The sequence below is a fragment of the Mesoplodon densirostris genome, chromosome 19, assembly GCF_025265405.1.
Source record: "Mesoplodon densirostris isolate mMesDen1 chromosome 19, mMesDen1 primary haplotype, whole genome shotgun sequence".
Lineage (NCBI taxonomy): Eukaryota > Metazoa > Chordata > Mammalia > Artiodactyla > Ziphiidae > Mesoplodon > Mesoplodon densirostris.
In genome coordinates this window covers 61,364,303-61,384,643 of record NC_082679.1, presented here as the reverse complement: position 1 = coordinate 61,384,643, position 20,341 = coordinate 61,364,303, and the positions used below count along the sequence as shown (strand labels likewise).

The window sequence follows — 20,341 nt, the reverse complement described above, 5'->3', positions numbered from 1 at the left end:
TTGTTATACAGCAGAAGCTAACACACCAGTGTAAAGCAATTATACTCCAATAAAGATGTTAAAAAAAATTAGCTAGTCGAGAAATGCAAATGCAATCAGAAAAGAAGAAAAAGAAAAAAAAAAAAACAAAGACGAGAAAGAGACCTGGGGTCACTCTACCGATTTTGCTAAACTGCAAATAATGCAGCAGCTTTCTGTGATGAATAGGAATCACGGAGTAGCTTTTGTTTCTATCCAAGAAGAGATCAAAATGGACTTTATATTCCAATGAATATAAAGCCACGTACAGAAGAATATAAAGCCACAAACAGAACAACATGGCCCTCTTGCAGAAGTGTTATGCCCCTAGATAACCGACAGAGGGCAGAGCTGTGCAACCCTCAGCTGCCGTAGATCTGGAGGACAGAGAAGGTCCAGCCCTCTGAGATGGAAGACGCGGTGGGTGGTGCATAGGAGTAATGGGGGCGGGGGGGCAGGCTGCGGAGTGCCTCAAGCCAGCACGGGAGAGCCGGCTCAGGGCTTGCTGGACGAGGTACCAGCCGGGAGAGCTCAGAGCTTGGGCCAAGCCACTGAACCTGGGGATCCTCGTCTGAAAGTGAGGTGCTGCTTAGCTGCCAGGGGCGGTGAGGACACCTCAGTTCACAGAAGCTCCTGGAAATGAATTAGTGCACTTAGCCACCTTATAGAACAGAAGCCAGAAAACCATCACAACTCTAATTTCCAAAGAGAGGGACGATCGATTCCGGAACCTACATCTGGGTGAGTGTGACGGTAGTCCCAGAGTCCAGATGTATAAACATCTGTAATAAAGACAACGCTGGTGCCTTTTCAAAGCTTTATGCACGTCATCTCCTTGGAGCCTCTCGGCAGGCCCTGAGGTAGGTGCTGTGGTTACCCCCATTTAAAGAGGGGAAAATGGGCAAGACGAGGGTAGGTGGTCTGCTCCAGGCCACCCAGCTGGGAAGCGGTGGGGTCGGGATTTGAACCCGGCACTGGCTGGAGCCAAAGCTGGTGGCGTCAACCATTATGGCACCTACTGCCTTTCAGAACAAAAACCGCCCATGAACAAGTTAGAGCAGGTCAGCCCCAAGGCCACCTGCAGCCCTGGAAAAAGAATCAATCTGAATTCCAGAATAGCCCAAGACTGTTGGACAACAGGCTGGAGAGATCTGGGGTCTGTCTGAACCACAGACCCCAAAGCAACGAGGAGAGCCGTGCACGGGAAAGGAGGGGAGAACGGCCACCCCACGGGTGGGGTCTGTAGGGTGCAGGATGGGAACGCCAGGGGGAGCGGGCTCTGTGCTGGGGAGGGGTGGAGGGTGGCTGCAGCCTTGAACCCAGGGCGCTGTGGAAACTGACTACTAATGACCATCTACTGAGCTCTTACTGTGAGCCCACCAGACTGCCAGGCACTTTACAGAGGAAGATCCGGTGGTCAGAGTGATGGCTTGAGATCAAGTGGGATGGAAAACAGTTCTGGGAGACACTGTCCACGCTCGTGTTACTGCATCCCCCTTGCGATGATGCCCCCGGGCAGCAGGTTGTACTCTTCCGTAGGATGTAAATTCGCAACGTGAGGAGGGTCCGTGAGTGAACTTCTGTGGCCTCCAAACCCAGCTGCTCTCTGATTCTGACTCCTGCCTGGCTGCCATTGCCAGAAGGACAACATACGCACGAGCGGGCAGTCTGAGCATCCCTCAGAGGAAGTGGGCGGCTGGGCTGTTTCTTCTGCCCTTCTAGGGCTTGCAGGGTAAGTGTGGGAGGTGAAGGGGGTTCCCTGTAACCCACATGAAGTGAGGGGGATTTCGGCCCAGTGCACTGTAACGGAAGCGTCATAAGCCTTCCCTTCAGTCATGTGGACTGAGGCACGGAGTCCTTATCCAGCCGTCTATATCCATCAGCTAAGGTCGCTCCGGCTGCCGTAACAAAATACCACAGACTGGGTGGCTTAAAACAGCAGAAACTGGTTGCTGACAATTCTGGAGGCTGGAAATCTGAGATTGGGGGGCAGCAAGGTTGGATGAGGGCCCTCCTTCAGCTGCAGAATTGCCTAGGGAGCTTCGTGAGGTCATGAGGTATACGGACACTAATCCCATTCAGGAGGGCTCCACTCTCATGACCTAAATCACCTCCCAGAGGCCCCACCTCCTAATGCCATCACCTTTGGGGGTTCGGATTTCAACAGGTAAATTTTGGTGGGACATAAACATTCAGAGCACGGCACCATCCATATCCACCCATCCATCCATCCGTCATCCAGTCTTCACAGAACACCTAAATGTAACACATTATAAGAAATAAGGTTTGGGCTTCCCTGGTGGCGCAGGGGTTGAGAGTCCGCCTGCTGATGCAGGAGACACGGGTTCGTGCCCCGGTCCGGGAAGATCCCACATGCCGCGGAGCGGCTGGGCCCGTGAGCCACGGCCGCTGAGCCTGCGCGTCCGGAGCCTGTGCTCCGCAGCGGGAGAGGCCGCAACAGTGAGAGGCCCGCGTACCACAAAAAAAAAAAAAAAAAAAAAAAAAAGAAATAAGGTTTGATAAAAATGGAAAATTACTGATGGCTGTGGAAGCTGGGTGGTATGTACCTAGGGTCATTACACCATTTTCTCCACTTCTGTGTATTTTTTTGAAGATTCCCATATAAGAGGCTGAACAAAGATAAGGTGTGCAGCGTGGGAATCAGGGGCTACGGTCTCAGGGGCCGCCTGCCACACGGAAGCAGTTGGTGCCTTAACTTTTTCCAAGCTCCTGGAGGGCGGTGACTTCAGGCCTGCAGAGCCCAGGGGCTCTCACCATCAGCTCAAAGCAAAACCAAGAAGGAGGGGGCTGCTTCTACCAGGATCCAGAAAAGGCACAATTTCTAGCAGTGACCGCAGTCATGTTGTTTGTTACCAGGCAACAAGTGACACGAAGAAGACAACAGAGGTGGTCCAGGGACAGGTCTGGAAGGTGAAAGGCAAGGAAGGTGGGGACCTGCTGCCTGACTCTACATCACACCCCCCTCCTCACCCACAATCAGCAGCGCCTCTGCCATCACCTCTGTCCTCAGGCCACATGCTCCAGGCCCACTTCACAGAGCATCAAACCTGCCAACGGGCTGGCTGGGGAGCAAGGGCACGGCTAATGAGGTCTCGGACCTCAAAGACGACCACTATGCGATCGTGAATAACCACGTGTTTAATGCTTCACAGGACAAACTTGTTCTTTGCTACGAAGTTCATCACGAACTTGAATCGCTGTAACTGTCAAGTCTGTAATGCAATTTAAGCCCCAGGCGACAAGAGCTCTCGTTTCCAGTAATTTGGCTTAGTGAAGTTTGTGCAAAGTCACAAACCTTTTCACACGTTCACGGTCTCCAGAATTTAACTAGTGAAGTGCAGCACAGCCCTCTAGCCCTTTGCAATCAGCAGAGAGAAACGGCTAAAACAATCATGGCTGAACCATGTTCTACGCTGGAAGGAACATCTGTTCTCACCTGGGCCACCTGCCCGGGTCCCAGGGCAGCTGACCCACCCACCTTGGGACGAGAGCCAGCAGAGGCTCCACGGTTTCTGAAGACCATCCCAGGGCAGGGAGCCAGGCCAAAGGCCACGATGGAATCTTCTGGAGAGAGCACAGCATCCCCATCCAGCCCACGTCTACCTGTACCCACCACTACCTTGCAGCGGTACCGCATCTTCCCTCGTGCAAAGCCCGGGCCCGGCCTTCCAGTGTGACCCCGCCACAGGCCAGAGAGCACAGTTCAACTCCGGTTCACTCTAGAAGCTCCTCTGGGTAATAAACCCCATCCCCGACCCCTCCTGAAAATTATCCTTTTCCAAGCCGGGGACGTTGGCTTCAGCAAAGGTGACTTAGAGTTTGCTGTTCTTCTGAAACTGGGCCACCAGGCTGAGGACCTGCTCGGACGCTTTGATGCTCTTGGAGCTGAGGTAGGCGGCCCTGTTGGCGGCCGTGTCCTCCAGGAAGTAGCGGTAATTGACCATGAGGCCACACGAGCCCGTGATGCCCTTGAGGCTGACGTCAGCCATCCAGTTGATGCGCCACATCACGGCCCCGTTCTGCAAGTGGAAGTTGGCCACGGGGTTCAGGGCGTAGCCCCGGTGCTTCTCCCCGTACAGGTACCAGGCACAGAGCCGCATCAGGGGGGCCTGGAGTGCCCGGGCCAGCGGCTCAGACTGGACCCACTCGCTGCTGCTGAGAAAGGTCTTGAGGGTCTCATTCACGGGACCGCCCGTGATCTTGGAGATTTCTCTACACTCGGAATCTGTCAACAGTTCGTTCGTCCCGTGATCCTTTGCTTTTGATTTCAGCAGCCCCAGAAGCCACTTGGTGAACCCAGGGATAGGGGACAGACTTGCAAACGTCCCCAGGTGAGGAAACTCCTTCTGCAGGGCACAGTTGGGGTGGGGAAAGGAAGGTGGAGAAAACACACACACACACACACACACAATTCAGCAGGTGAGTCACGGATTCAGAACACCTCCTCATTTCTCGCTTATGTATCATTAACCTCCGTGTGCTGCTGTGTGGTTTACAAAGTGATATTTGATGCGCACGAATCTTCTTCTTTCAAGGAACAGTTATTAAGGATTTGATGTGTGCCAGGTCCTGGAGGCATCCTGAGTCCCCAGGACAAGCCTTTATTGTGGGGTCTCCATCTGCACCACTATCCATGCCGGCTAGTTGGGGGACCTGCCTGAAATTGGAGGGGTGCGCTGCTACGATGTGGGGTGCTGTCTTCTGACTACAGGTCTTGCCTTTCTAGCCCACCAGGCCCCTCCCATGGACTTCGCTGCCGCCACAGAACCTGGTTTGGTGCTTGGCACACAAGTACCCAGTGACTGTTTGCTGTTTGTTGAATGAATAACTGATCGCCCAACTATAGCACAGTGGGTGCAGAGGATGGGATAGAAGGGGGGGTAACGGTTATGTCTCCACATCAGATAACACGGTTCAATCACTGTTGTTCAAAGTACAGAGAGATCTCAATGATCGTTTCAAAGAACTCAGTATTTTCCAATTAAAAATGTAATATATGCTCACTACAGAAAAAATTTTTTAAATTTAGGACAGAATCAAAGAAACCACCATACTCTCCAGGTTTGATAGAGTATAACTCCTGGTCTTTCTCCAGGTAATTTCTGCAAGGGCGAGACAGTTATTTTACATCCTGCTTTGTGCATTTATACCATGAGCGCTTTCTCACTGTCACTCAAAATTCAGAACCGTAACTTTAACGACAGAACAATATTAAAAGATAAAACGGTCCCATGACTTTTCACTGGGCGTTTAAGGCGCCTCCTTCATAAACCTCCACGGACACCTCCGTGGAGGAAGGGCTGCCTTTCCCTCCAGGTTTCTCAGGTGACTTCCCGGCTCCCAGCCCAGATGTGGAGAAGAGGTCAGCGGCAGGATGGCTCCTGGGCTGCCTGATTCAGAAACAGAACCTGCTGCATCAGCCAGACCCCGGATTCTGCTCCTCCTCTGACTGCCTTTCTGCCTCGTCCCAGCCCTGCTACCCGCCCGCCCTCGCCCCGTTCATTAGCACCTTCAGCAAAGAAGCAGGAAATAAAAGAAGAAACTCAGAGCAATCAGATGTGCTTCTTATCGCCTCTGGGGAAAAAGCGGCAGGGAGCGATTCTAACGAAGCTGATACCCAACCCAATCCCAAGTTCTCAGACTTAAAACTATGAATTTCACACGAAGCGAATATTTAAATTCCACCCTGTGTGTCATCCTCTGAGGAAGAGCTTTTGCAGCAGCTGTCTGTGTTGAAACCACCAGAAGCCTCAGAGCCAATTAGTCATGATCTAATTATTTTACCTAAAAATTAGATTCTACACATTACAGTTCACTCCAGCCCCTCATGAGGTAGTTTTAAAAAGCCCAAACCCAGAGTGGACCTGAACATTTCTATGTGTTTCCCAGGGCAACCAAGAGAAGGCAATTATAAAAAAAAACCAGGTGCCAGTGCATTTACCCTCCAACTGCCTGGTCGAAGTCGAACCTTGATGCTCCCTCCCGGGCCACGAGTGGGCGAGGGTGGGTAGGGAGGTTGGCACGGCCAGGACTGGACAGTGGGAGTGAAGGGGGCCCTGCTGGCGACTATGCCAGGACAGCACGTGCCCATCAGGAGCTGCCCCAGCAGCCAGCGTGCAGGGTTCCCTGCAGAAGCCGCCGCCCCCAGGACGCATCTGGATTTGTGGCCCATGAGCAGCCAGCTTTGAGGGCCTTTTCCTCGGCACTGCTTCCACCCCCTGACGAGTCTCGGGGCTCCTAGGAAGTGCCAAGGGGCACCTGGCACTTTTCCACCCCTCCTGCTCGCTCCGGCCCAACAGCTTCACCCTGTCTGCAGAGATGAGGGCAGAGCTGCTGGGCCATCCCAAGGCGGGGACACGCACAGCAGTGCGGCAGGATAAGGGTCGAGCCTCGCTCACCTGCAGCTCCTTCACCACCCGCTTGATGAGGAAGGTGCCCAGCTCCACGCCCTGCAGCCCCTGCTGGGTCAGGCTCAGCGAGTATAGGACGGCTGTGGTGATCTTGTCCCACTCCTCTGTCTCCGACGTGGGACTCTCCTTCACTATGATGGTCTGGAAAACATCAAGGACAGTGATGGGCAGCCGTGGATGCACCCGCCCCGCCCTCACCCCTCCTGGGGGTCCCTCGACCCAAGGACCAGGCTCTAGACCTTGTTCTGAGACCTCTCTGGAGGCGGTGGTGGTCTCACAACTTCCCTGGCTGTTTGCTCAAAGTTGTATCATTTCTACCACTTTGAAATTCTCCCACAAGCTTCGCTGAATCACAACTGATGTCCCCTAGGTCTCTCTCAGGGGAGGTTTCTCTCTCTCTGTGCAATCTGCTGCCCCCTGACACCCCCAGACAGCACGCCAGCCCTCTGCGAGGCCAAGGGCCCCACTTCCCGCGGCTCCTGTGCACAGGCTGCCCGCTGCGTCCTGCAGGCCTCCCTCCTCCCCCGAGTCCTAGTTGTTTACATTTCCCAGTAAGCTGGATGCAGTCCCATGTAAGTTTTCTTTCAGGAAAGGTACCTTTTTATGCTTTTCCTATGTACCTTTTTGGTTTTCTGCCAAGTCCTATATTTCCACAGTGAAACCACATGCCCGCACAGACACGTACGAGAAGCGATCTAAGAATCAGCATGACTTGTAATGGGAAGTCCCTTAGCCAAGTCCGACTTGATCTGCTCTGAGATGTGAGTGCGGGGCCCTCTGAGCTTTATACCCTGAGGGCCACTGGAGAGCAGTGGTGGAGACCTTGCAGTTGGCTTGGACACAGGCCCGCCAGCCTGCTTCTGAAGGACACGCTTACGCTGCTCTAAACTCCTACCAGCTACCCTGGTTGCTTGAAGTAGGGGAGTCTGGCCCAGAGTCCAGGCTGAGGTCTGGAGCCCACAGACTTTCTTAAATTGCCAATGGGATGCGTGGGTCTGCGCGTACCCCCCTGGGGAAAAACATCCTCAGCTCTCATCCCCTTCAGACGCTCGGAGAGTCTTTTCTGTGACTCCTGGGAAGCCATGAACCGTCACCACAAGGAAAGTTGGGTGGATGGTGACGCAGCGCCCATGACATCGGGGCCCCGCCAGCCTCTCCTGCACCCGCAGCTGACGGAGGAGCCCTCCTCCCATCATTCCTCGTCCTCATCTTGTTGGATCACCTCCTTTGTTTTTCAAGAAGTCTGTAGGTTATCTCGTGGTTCTGGACTCAAAATTTGTCTCCAGGGCCTCCCTGGTGGCGCAGTGGTTGAGAGTCCGCCTGCCGATGCAGGGGATACGGGTTCGTGCCCCGGTCTGGGAGGATCCCATGTGCCGCGGAGCGGCTGGGCCCGTGAGCCATGGCCGCTGGGCCTGCGCATCCGGAGCCTGTGCTCCACAACGGGAGAGGCCACAACAGTGAGAGGCCCACATAACGCAAAAAGGAAAAAAAAAAAAAAAAAAAAAAAAAATTTGTCTCCAGCAAATCTTTTTTTTTAAGTTTTCAAAAAAAAAAAAAAAACCCCAAACAAATGAACCTTTCTTTGATTATATGAATGATATATGCATAATGTCAACGAGGCAAGAAATAAATGCATGAAGAAGAAATCACAGATCACTCCAGAACCGAACACCCAGTCCTACTGGTAACGTTCTGGGGAGCGCCTTTCCAGGTTGGTCTCATTGGCCCCAGGCAGGTACACACATAAACACACGTGCATACAAAACCACGTACACACGCGGTCTCTCGTGTGTGTCCGGATGCGCGAGTCTCCTCACAAGGAAGGCAACTGCCCTCAGGGCTGGGATTCCGGTCCCCCACCGTCCCCACTTCTTCCATCATCCCGGGCAAATCTCTGCAGTCCCCTCCTAGCCTCAGAGTCCTCATGTCTAAAACGAGGACAATAACAGTAACAAGCCTGAGTCACAAGGCGCTGGGAGCAAACACAGGAGGGCGCTCTGCGGGCGGACGGGGCACAGCAAACGCTCAGTCGACGTAATTCATGCCACACAGAAGGTCACACCAGATAGGCTAGGCTGGAACCTGAATCTTCAGTCAATAGTAAGTCAAGGTTGACGTTCCATGTCAAAAATACAAAGCTAAATCCACACTTAAGGCCACACGTGGGACCGCAGGGTCTGTGAGGACAGGCCACACGCACACGCTGTCGTTCCCTAGAGCGCCCCCTCCCGGTGGGCACTCTGGTTACCACTCCCACCTCCAGACGATGCTGCAGTGGGCAACCACCCAAACTCTCAGCTCTGAGCCTCTCCTGGGATAAATTCCTGAGAGTGGAATTTTTAGGCCAAAAGGAACACGTTTTATATTTTAATAGTTATTACCAAACTGCCCCCAGGGAGGTCGTGGTAACTTCTAGTGCGTGACAGTGCAGGCGCCTCCAAACAAGCATCGTACGGGAACGTCTCCCTGCTGACGAGTCCTCCGCCCTCTGATGCCAGGAGACACTGCCCAGCGCCCACCTGAGATCTGCCATCACCTCTCAGCCTCCTAACAGGCCATTCCGATCCCAAAGCCACAGTGACCCACGGGTGCCCACTTCCCCTCAAAGGACCTGCTCTGCAGCCCCAGCTCCTGCCCCCGGTGGGCCTGCGGACTGAGTGTTTCAGACACTCACCAACGCGTCGAGGAGAAGCCCAGCTTGCTCCTGGAGGGAGGGAACCACCACACCGGGCAGAGCGCTGGGCCCACGTCAGGCACGCAGCACAGCCGACTTTCCAATTTCTCAATCGGCTGTCTTTTGAAACTACCCACAGGCACTTAGATGCTGAAGAGTTGACCCCCGCGCCCCTGCACCTGTACCCCCTCCTCCATAACAGCCTGGACCACGTCTCAACCCAAGGTCCACACACCCTGGCAAAAGCTTGCCCCCATCCCATCACTGCCCACACATTGCCCGTCTCCACTCTGTGGCTGCAGATCTGGAGACTGTATCTAGCTAATGCAAAGATCCACAAAGGCCAAAAAGCAATTTATTTTCAAAAAGGTGAGAAAATTAAGTTAACAGAAAACTTAAGGCACCCTGGGCCGTCTGCCCCGTCCTGAATCGACCGCGCACAGGTACCTGGATGCTGCTGGAGATCTCACTGGTCAGGGCCACGTGCAAAATGATCAGGGGCTCCCCCGGGGTCGAGCAGTGAGAGGAGAAGTAACACCTTCTGTAGGGCCCCACGCGCCGTTTCATGTCCGCCCAGTTTTTAACGGGATGCACAGCCTCAGCCCTGACGAGAACGTTAGGAAGGGGCAAGACAGAAGTACAAATCATAAGTTAAACAGCTGCGGGGCTGATTCCTACTCGTATTATTCACTCAAGTCAAAGCAATCCTTTAAATACAGCTTCTACAGACTCCGCAGGAAATTCAAAGATCATTTTAGCGTGAAACAGCGCTAACTGAGAGGAAGCACAACTGGTGACCGTTTTACACACAAAACTGTGCCCTCATCCCCGGTCTTAAGACTCGTTTGCCAGGCCCCGGGGGAAGAATTATGTGGCAGATTTCAACACAGAGACTCGACCAGATGCCTGTCACCAGACATCCTACGTCTCCTGCTTCCTCTGAATCTCCGCAGTCTGAAGCCCGTGCTGCCGAGGACACGCATCACCTGGCTGCTTCCATTTGTCCAGCGACCTCGGCCACCGCTGCTTTGTTTCAATATGCAACATGGCAGCATGCTACCGTGGGCCAGCCTGCATTTTACTGTGTCCAGGGGAAGGTGGGAATCACGCACTATACCGTGAATTTGGAGATTTTATCCAAGGGAGACATTTTAACAGCTGGTTGAGACAGACGGTTTTTGAGTTACTAATGCCAATGCTTGGTCCAGTGAACCCGGGCAGCTCTGATCATGGGGTCGTTGGGGAGATGCGGGCCTGAGGGCTTTAAACATGAGGACGTGACTGAGACCCCAAGTGCAGGTTCACTGGCACGAGGACCAGCTTCCACCTGTGCCCTTTCCTCCTCCATGGTCTCGGCATCACCGGCTAGGACAGCCAGCTTTGTGGATCTTGTGTTTGGGTTTTATCAGGCTTGGAACAAAACGTACACGGGAATGGAGACTGGCTTTCCGCTGAAACGTAAGAAAAGCGGCAATGTCATAAATACTTACTCACTGATTTTCTGCAGCATTTCGCTCGGTGAACGCCAGGTGACCCGCTCCAGGTTCAGGAACCCGGAAGAAAACCATTCCGAGAACATGCTTTTCAGCACCCCGTTCATTTCCTGAAATGGAGAGGGGGGAGCGCTGGCCTTCCGAGGGAAAGACGTCCAGCCCATCCCCGCATCGCTGCCAGCACCGGGAATTCGACACCAAAACCTGACACAAAAGAGGAGCGGGCAGGATGAGCCCGTCCTGAGGCAGCTCCCCCGGGCTCGGCTCTCGGCCACGACGGACCGAACTCAGCTCTACTTCTTTCCTCCCTCCTTCCACCTGTAAGACACCTGGTTCCATCTGAGCTGAGTTGCCCAAATCAAATGAAGTGTGCCGAAGCATTCGCCGCCGTGAACACAGCTGCACACGTGACGTTAAGCTGACGCTGAACGGCGTCTAACACCCTCTCAGGAAGATTCTCTGGTTCACCAAAAACACCCTTTCTTGTTTCCCAAGAGAAACGAGCATTGGGTCCCGCGCCCCACATCTCGACAGCTCTAAGGTGTGTGTTTTCCTATTTTCACATCTTGGTGGTCAGGACACCTTGTTCAAATGATGGCAGGTCACGGTTGAAACGGCAGCATTTTCTCCTCCCTGAGTGGGCCGTAGAAAAATAGTGTGTCGGGCAAGCCATGCATTTAGAATTGATGACATGATTCTGATTTCACTTACTTATATTTATTCTACTTCCAAAAATGATGTGAGTCAACTTTACCATCAGAGATACGTTCGCACTGAAACTTTTCAAGCAAGGATAGAACAAGAGGTGAGTAAGGAAAGGGGAGGACATGATGCAGGGGCAGAACCCTCCCCGTTTAGTCTGTGGTGACTGCTGACCATGTAATAGTGGTAAGCTTTGTGACAGCCAGAGCAGAGGGGATGTCTAGGGCAAGAGACAAGGCTGCTGTTCCTCAATGGCTGCATCCCTTTTTCCCAAATCAACAGAAGCTTCACTTTTTGGCTGGGCACATGGCTGTTCTGAAGAAAGTTTGCACTGCCGCTAGGGCTAATCATGTGACTGAGTTCTGGCTTCTCAGATGTAAGCAGAGGTATGCTGCAGCAGCTTCTGGGAACCTTGAAAGATGGCAGGAGCAGCAAAGGGCTGATCTTTTTCTTTGTCTTTCCCGCTGCAGGTTGGAAGGCGATGTGATGGCTAGAGCTGGAGCAGCCATCTTGGGCCATGAGGTAACTTTGGGGATGAGTTTTTCAGGGAAGAGCAACAAACAGAAGTCTGGGACAACTGAGGGCACCGCAGAGCAGGATCAGCCCTGGGCTGCCTACCTCCAGACTTCTTCATGAAAGACAAACTTCTCTTATTCAAACCACTGCTGTTTTGAGTCTCTGTTATTTATAGATGAACTGCATACTAACAGATACACTGCATGTTATTATTGAATAACAGCAAACATCTCAGTATGTCTGGTACAGAACTGACCTTATGAATCCCTGTATAAGAATCACAAAGACCATGATGGATAACACCTGTAAAACTGTACACAAGCTATAAAACTGTTATAGGGCCACTTCACATTTTAATCTCCGGTAAAAGGTCAAAGGACTCAGAACCTTGTCACTTGAGGGTAAGTTGCAGGCATGGGGGTGGTGGCTCAGAAAGGGTTTCAGAACGAAGCGAGGTCCATCTTTAAACACTGAAGGCCCAGGGCACAAAACAGGCCCCACGGGGGCGAGGAAAGGGAGCAAGTCTAGGACCAAGTGGGGGGGCCCAGTCATGCCCACAGAGGTCCTCCTGGGAGACAGCGGCCCTCCCCATGGGAAGAGATGAGCACAGGGTGGACAAGAACACGGTGGAGATGTTTTAGAAAGGATTTCCACGTCGACAGGCGACTGGACCAGATGCCCTCTGTAATGCCTCGTAACTCTTTATCCCATGGTCTAGTCTCCTTTACTGGACTCTCAGCTCTCTAAGGGCAGAGGTCGTTTCTGATTTAGTCCTCTGGTTCTCAAAGCCACCAGTGGGGTCTTCCATGTGGAAGATGATTTAACAGATTGATGGCAAATGAAAAAGAGAAGACAAACCGGAAAACAGTGACCAGGAAGTAGCAGGAAGGGAGGAGAAGGGACGGCTCACCAGGCAACACAGAACGGCTCCTTATAAAACTGTATTTCCTGCACTGACTACAGTGGTTCTCAGTCTTCCTGGGGTCCTCATACACTCTTGCACATGTGCTAAAAACTGGGGACACTCCCCTCAGAAAAATGCAAACACATGAATAAAACTCTGCACACGGTTTCCTGGGGTTCATGGACCCCTTTGAAACTCAGTTCCCAACCAGGTTCCCCAGGTTGGGAACCTCTGCACTGAAAGGTTAGGAACAGACCAGCCGAGTTCCATGCAGGATGTACACGGAACTCTACAGCATCTCTATGAGACGCACAATAGGAACAAGTTGGAAAAATCTGCCTTCGGCATTCATACAGTATTGATTATGAAAGGAATGGTCTGGCTGGTGGAAGCGCCTCTTCTCCAAGTCCCTTCGTTCTATTCTGGGCTACTGACAGCTATAACGTGGGACACCAGACACGAGATCCGGGAATCTAGGTTAAAGGTTACACATCTCCATCACCCAGTGCTAACAGGACCGCAGCTGTTCAGGCTGGAATTAGGTGCCGAGGGCAGCAAGGCTACCGGATCTCAGACAGCAGGAGGGAGAGGAATCGTGTATGCGTCATGCTCAGTGATTCAGAAATCATTTATCAGTGACCAGGACACGAACATACAACTGCCGGGACAACGTTCCCATCTACAAATGCGTTCATCTCTTAGTCTAGCTAAGTGCAGAATTCAGGAGGACCACCAGGTTAACTTCAAAACAGGACAAGACACCAGAGCAGGTTTACAGCAAATTGTGGTGCGGCTGCGCGCTGCGGTGGTGGCGTGGGGACCCTGCCTGATACGAGTTTGGTCCCTTCTCCAATGTTCCGCTCGGGCTTCTGTTAAGGTTCCCACAGCTCTCACCGTCATTTCTACATTCAAATCGCCCATCGTCTCCTAAATGCCAGCTCCCTTCTGCTGCCCACAAATATCTGACGGTGCCCAGACCCTCTCTTAGAATGGGAGTTCCCTCGGCTTCACTGGGGATTGTATCTGTAAGAGACTGAACTCTTCAACCCCAAAGGGCTTTTGGAAATAACTCTGCAGAAAAACAAAGGGCTTGCAAACTGCACACACAAGAAGCACGCGCCTGCCCGCACACCGTGTACCCCGCTCAGGAGCTGGCCACACAACCGCAAGTTCACAGGGCGTCTCGTTGAGGAAAGCAACTGACGGGTGGATTCACACCTCAGAGCTCAAAGCCCACACTTGCCGCCTCGGGAAAGAACGCGCAAACACGGACGTACGGCCACAGGGCCAGGCATCTTAATAAGCCTCTCAACTCACTTGGAACTTCAACAGAGGAGAAGAGCTTTTTTTCTTTTTTTTTGAGAAGAGCGTTTTTAACAAAAAGAACATTTGATCTTGTAAGCAAAGGGACCGTTTCTTTTCCTGGTGTGATTAAGCTGCTTTGTGGATTTGGTATTACCCACCCCTGCCCAACACTGGATGACTGGTTTATTGTTCTATTTCCTAAGATTAAAACTCGGGGTGGGGGGCAGGGGTCCCGCGATCAGAGAATTCAAGGACATTGGCAAGTCCCTTTTCTACAAATTCCTTAATTAGGAAAACAACTAAAATCCCTTTCTTTATAATCCAAGAAGTGCTACAAAGCGGCATCAGAGGGACGGACCATCGCAGCAGAGACTTGGGATGAATCAAGAAGTCCCAGGCTGGCCTCTAAGACACTTAGGCTTCTAACAACCTTTTAATTGACGGGCAGCAACGTCCATCCTCTCTGCAGCGGATCTGCTATCTTGAAAACCACAGCAGCCATTTGACGTTTGCTGGGTTGTAAAAACTTTCTACACAGCACTTGCATCTTCCCGGCAAACAGACGTGATACCGACTCTGAACTTCCTATCAGGAAGGATTAAGAACAAGAAAAGAAACCTCACCCGATTTAAAATATCCAAGAAAAGAGATCTACCCCAGCCTGGACTTCTGCCTCGGGCTTCATGCTGGGCTCCACTCAAACAGAAGTGTCAGGCTTCTGGATTCTTCCCATATTTCCAATAATCACAGCCCTCAGTCAGAGACCAGTATCTTGACAAACTGACCTCATTCACAACTGTGTTTAGCCAAGCTCCACAGTATTTTTAGAAGAGAAGCAGGCTGACCTTGGGCAGACGGAGCACTACCGCCTCAGCGGCAGAGCTGGTTGGCCCAGGACAGTTAAGGGACGTGGCTACGATCACCTAAAATCACGCTTCTGACCAGCGTAACTGGGGCCTGCCGTCCCCACCTGGTGCGCCTTCTGCTGAACCCACTGTTCCGTATAAGATGCCCAATCAGCATCCTTTTGGGCCTCACACATGCCAGGTATTCTAAGGATGCCTCTGTGCTCACGAGATGCAGCAAACAAGAAGCTGTGAGGGAAAGCAGTGGACTGAGTCCACTCCAAGGCAGTGCCCAGGCCTGAGTCCACAGCAGCTCTCGTTCACCTGACATTAGCTGGCAGCTCCAAGGTCAGCAAGGGCCAGGGGAGATGCACACCTGTGTGATGGGGTGCCGTGTGCACAGCAAGGGGTGCTCAGGCCTGCTACTCCCTGCCTCCTGGGCATCCCGCGGCATCCTAGGCCCCTGGGGATCTGCGGCTCCTGCGCTGAAGCTCGAGGGCCAAACTGCTGGTGATTTCCAACACTGGATTCCTAAAAGCGAAAAGCTCTAGCTTTTTAACCACCTCTTTAACTTGGTTGCAAAATCCAGAATAAACAAAAACGGAGTCAAGATGGACCACACACATTAAGTGATTCTGGTGATTAATTACAATATCAGATCCCAGTGACGATTTCTATGGGTTAAAAAAAAATCAACTCTGAATGTTTTGAATGATAGGGATAAAAAAACATTCATGCAGCCACACAGAGCAAAGGGTAAGGGGAGCAACAGATTTAGCTACTAACGGTTAGAGGCACTCGGGCTAAGGGTAGGATTTCTGTAGAGAAACGCAAGAGGTGTGATGGAGCCACCTGAAAAGGCTTCTGCACCCAGCGCGTCCAGACCATGTGCAGAGGCCAAGGGCAGGCTAGGGTCACTCACCCTCTGCTTGAGAAACATCTCGACTCCACATGACTCTTTGCCTTTCGGTTGGTGATGTTTTTCCCTTACGTGTGTGAACGGCCTTGGTTATAAAACAAGGGAACCCTGAACGTCTGAGGACACGGTGTTGCTGGCAGCTCTGGACCTCCCTGGGGCCAGCTTTCCTGCCACAAGTCACGTCTCAAGGTCACAGCTTTGAGCTTTGATGATGTCCCTTCTCGACCTCATGATAACCAAGAGTCTTCTCTTGTATGTGGGGAACAGTAAGGACACGAGTCCAGTTATGTCTCACAGAATCGGACGCGACATCAGGAATCCCCCAGGACAAGGGCGGTCCCAACATCTGGTAGGATGTCTCTCTCTCTCGGCCGCACGGAAACCTTCCCTGGCCTCCAGGTTCCGTTGCAGGCTCACACATCTGAGTGGAGCAGTCTGACCTCAGGACGAATGGGAGTGGTTAGCTGCCCACTTCGCCAGATGGCAGGGCACCCGGGAATCTATCTCACGCTTCATTCATCACTTTGCTATGCAAGACGAAGGTCCCAGTTTTCAAGGAGCTGATCATCCAGTTGCGGGGGAAAAATACATTTCAAACAACAGATTCTGTGGTTAATGTATCAAATCCAAATGAGTGGTACAATTACGTACCTAGGAAGCTCAGAACCGGGTGAGGCCACCCTGAGCCGGAGCGGCTGGAAAATCCTAGCCAACAAGCTGGGAGCACAGGTGGCTCTTTTTCTAATGGGAATCACGCAGGGGTGCGGGTTCAGGAACGTTCCATCCAGGAGCCAGCTTGGCTGGAGAGGAGGGTCCGTGGAGGGGAGCGAGTAATGCTGGGGGAGTGGGAACGCGCAGGATGGCTGGTGGGCAGCAAAAATGCCAAAGGAAAGACACCGAACGCCATCCTCCTGGCCACGGAAGGTTTGATGATTTTTCGACAGAAGAGCAGAGACTGACCTGAGGTTTCAGAAAAAGATGGGTGCTGAGGTTGCTGACAGGATGGAAGCTTACACCAAGTCTTGGAAAGATAAACAAAGTCACAACTAGAGAATATTAAACTCCTGACTCAGTGAAACTAAATAAAACAACGCCATTCACCAACTGGGTTGTTTTACCTTTCCTTCAGTTTTATAGAAAAAGGCAAATCTAAAAGAATAAGCCCATTTTCGATCTAGCTAGGCTGTCAGCTAAGAGACTTGGTGTGCCATGATGAAGTACACACCGTGGAGTGTGGAGACGGGGCTTGGGTGGAGGCGCTCTTACCAGCTCTGTGCTCTGGGTGCTGCACTGGGCCTCGACAAGCTTTAATCACCTCATCTGCCAGTCACCACGTCTTGCTGAGGATGAAATGAGCAAGTGCATGAAAGGCACTCACACATACCGTGACCGCCCCTAACTCCTCCCATACTAGAAGGGAAGCTTCTGGACCAAGTGATCTTGGAGCCTGAGCACGCCTGGTACCATCTAGACAGCCAATGAGTGGCTGAATGGGTGGGTGGAGAGTTTCATTTTGGGACAGGTCACCTACCCAAAAGACATCCTACCTTGGCTTAGGTAGACAGACATCCTACCTAATTCTCAAGCCTCCTATGCAATGGGAATTAAGTTTCGGCCTTCAGGAGCACTGGTCTCTGCTTCAAGAAGGAAAAAAAAAAAAGGTCTGCTTGTATTGCAGACTAAACCCAAGCCTTTCTTGGGAGGAACCAGATGGGTATGCACACAGTGTGTGGAACACAAGGTCTCAGCCATTCAGATGGGGATTTAATTGGGAACATGGTCAATTCAACACTGGGATTCCAGGACTGATTTGGTGCCAAGGCAATAAACAACTGAGGTTCTCAGCCTGTGACTCTTATAGCTGAAGGCTCACTGGCCCTAGGTAATACTTAGCATTGTAGATTAGCCAGCTATTATGAGCAATCAAATCATAGCTACTATCATCATCCTGAGATTAACCCTATCCTAACTACACACAATTTTATGCGTCTAGGGCTACGTAGCCAAGAAAGATAAGGAGGTTTCTGATAAACACCATAACTCACATAACATGATGAGGATATAAAGTGTAGAGCAAAGAACCTGGGAAATTTGGATCTGGGTGGATGATCAGAGACATACTTATTTGCTCTGAGGTCCTGGTCAAGTCATGTGACCTCACGTGACTTGATTCCTTTACTGTGAAAGGAGACATGCTTATCACCTCCCCAAGAGTGAGGCAATGAATGTAAAAACCGTTATGCCAGTGTTAAGAGTTCTTAAACGAATCAGGACATAATCGTCAACTGTTCAATTCTTTTTAAAGCCAACTGCACCTACTAAAGTTCTGAATGCCAGAACATTTACAGCATTTTTGGTTTTCTAAAAGAGCAAGTTAGTGGTCCCACCATATTTAACATCCATAGTAATAAAAGGACTGTATTCAACTATCAGCCACCTTTTAAGTCATCATTATTTAAATCTTAATCTATTCATTCGCATCTAACCTGAGCTCACAGTGCTAAACGCCTGATTTCCTCAAGAAGTCAACTTAGAATCCTATTTTAGGGCTGAACTCAGGAAGGTAAAAATGCCCTGGTCAAAGTTATGAGACAGAGAAAAAATAGAAGGCATCCACACTCCTAGACGGTAGCAACCTCGAGTTCTGGTCACCTTTGTACGTTTCACAGGACTTTTTAGGACAAGGGCTTACACAGTGCGTACTGCGACTTTTACTGACCCCATCCAGATCTTCAGAAAGTTACCGGATGCTCGGTTCGGTCCCCATTCAAGTGTACCACACGGACGAAACCTCTTAGGTAAAAGAATAAAAGAGATTTTATGGAGCACGCTCATGAGGAATGAGGCGTGACGGTCACCTTGAAAGTAAGCGAGGGCCGAGTTTCTATAAAGACGAGCGAGGTGAGCCTAGAGGGAGGCAAGGACTGGGAAAGCGTAGGAAGGAAGGGGACAGGGTTCGGGGGCTCTGACTCGGGGCGAAGTGAGCGCGGCTCCAGGCAGGGGAAGGTGGAGTGCTTGGGGCTTGAGGGGCGGGTGAGGATGACATGAGGAGGGCCGCCAAGGGTCGGAGGCGGCCCGGGCGGGGCCTTACCCGGACGTGCGGGCCCTCCATCAGCTTGAGGGCCTGAGCCTCCAGCAGGTCGGCCCGCAGCTGCACCAGGAAGCGCACGCCGCCGTCCAGCTTGCTGATGTGCTGGAAGAGGCTGCGGTAGCGCGGCACCAGCGCGTAGCGCAGCCGGTCCTCTGCCTGCAGGAGCACGGCCGCCTCCCGCGGCTGCTGGAGCAGCTGGAGCACGGCGGCGCTCTGCTCGGCCACCTGGCCGTGGTCCACGCCGAAGCCCCGCGCCAGGCGGCCCAGCAGCTCGGCGCGCTCGGCCGCCTCAGCCAGGCCGCCGTAGAAGCTCACGAAGTCCGCGCACTGTTTCTCCGCCGGCGCCGGCGTCTTCTCGCGCAGCCCGTAGGCCGGCATCGTGGGCACCACACGGTGCAGCAGCTCGTCCATGGCCCGCTCCAGAGCGCCGCCCGCCGCCGCCCGCCCGCTCGACAGCCGGGGTCCGGGCGGCCGCGGCGGCCGCAGGGGCAGCCGCAGCCAGAGAAGGAGGCGCCCAGCCGACAGACTCGGCCGAAAAACTCGCATGGCGCAAGGATACAGCTGCCTGGGGGAACGCCAACGCCGCCGCCGCCGCCGCGCTTCCGGCTTCCGGCACGCGCCCGTCCGGTTGCCCGAGCCCCGGGCACGGGCGGGGCGGCGACCAATCGGAGGGCGGAGCGACGGGGGCGGGGCGGAGTGCGGCGCGAGGCCAAATGTGGCCAAAGGTAACCCGGGAGGCGACCAATCGGAGGGCCGAGCGACGGCGCGGGTGGCGACTTCAGGGGCGGCCTCTGCCCTGTCATCTGGCCACCCAAAGTCACCTCCTCAGTCCCTCTCCTCTAGGGCCGAACTCTCCAGCCCCAAAGAACATCACGGTCACCTAGGGAACCTGTTACGCACGCAGATTCCGGGCCCTACTCCGGAGATTCTGATCCAGTGTGTCTGGGGAGGAGCGGAGCAATCTGCGTGCCTACGAAGTGTTCGCGATGGTAATTCTCTGGCAAGGTAGCCTTTGTCTTGACCCCTGCCTAGGCGCTTTCACTTACCCAGATGACCCCCAGAGCTAGGCTTCCAGCTGCCTGCTGGAGAACTTTCTCACCGATACAGCAAACCGGGCTCTCCCAAGCATCTGGTTCCCCAACCTGTCCCTCCTTCCTTGGTCCTCATTCATTCATTCATTCGTTCGTTCATTCAACAGAGTGTTTATTAACCGCCTGGTATGTGCCAGGTCCTATACACGGCACGGGGATAAAATAATGAATCAGATAGACCCGAACCTGCTGCAGGGAGTTTACAGGTTAACGAGGGAGACAGGTGATTCCATAACTACAAATTGTGTTAAGTGCTATAAGGGAAATAAACAGGGTGGAGTGATACAGCTGGGTCAGAGCGGATGTCCCACTGTGGACAGGGTCATCAGGGAAGGCCTCTCTGAGGAGGTGA

The 20,341-nt window shown here is 52.7% G+C and overlaps 1 protein-coding gene across 1 annotated transcript; it reads right to left on the bottom strand.

The window, feature by feature from the left end:
- Window positions 1–3,176: 3,176 nt before the first annotated feature.
- MLYCD (malonyl-CoA decarboxylase) lies at window positions 3,177–19,476 on the bottom strand. Its single transcript, XM_060083301.1, has 5 exons — window positions 18,899–19,476; window positions 10,614–10,726; window positions 9,571–9,727; window positions 6,438–6,590; window positions 3,177–4,385 (listed from the first exon to the last, which is right to left on the bottom strand). The coding sequence occupies exons 1-5, from the start codon at window positions 19,442–19,444 to the stop codon at window positions 3,852–3,854; spliced, it is 1,503 nt and encodes a 500-aa protein (XP_059939284.1). The 5' UTR covers window positions 19,445–19,476; the 3' UTR covers window positions 3,177–3,851.
- Between the last annotated feature and the right edge of the window lie 865 nt (window positions 19,477–20,341).

Excerpts from the sequence above, each read along its gene's own strand:
- MLYCD (XM_060083301.1), bottom strand. The coding sequence starts at position 19,444 with ATGCGAGTTTTTCGGCCGAGTCTGTCGGCTGGGCGCCTCCTTCTCTGG. Across the intron at positions 10,727-18,898 it reads TGGAGGGCCCGCACGTCCGG|GAAATGAACGGGGTGCTGAA; the intron begins GTAAGGCCCCGC and ends TCTCCATTTCAG. Across the intron at positions 6,591-9,570 it reads AGATCTCCAGCAGCATCCAG|ACCATCATAGTGAAGGAGAG; the intron begins GTACCTGTGCGC and ends GATGTTTTCCAG.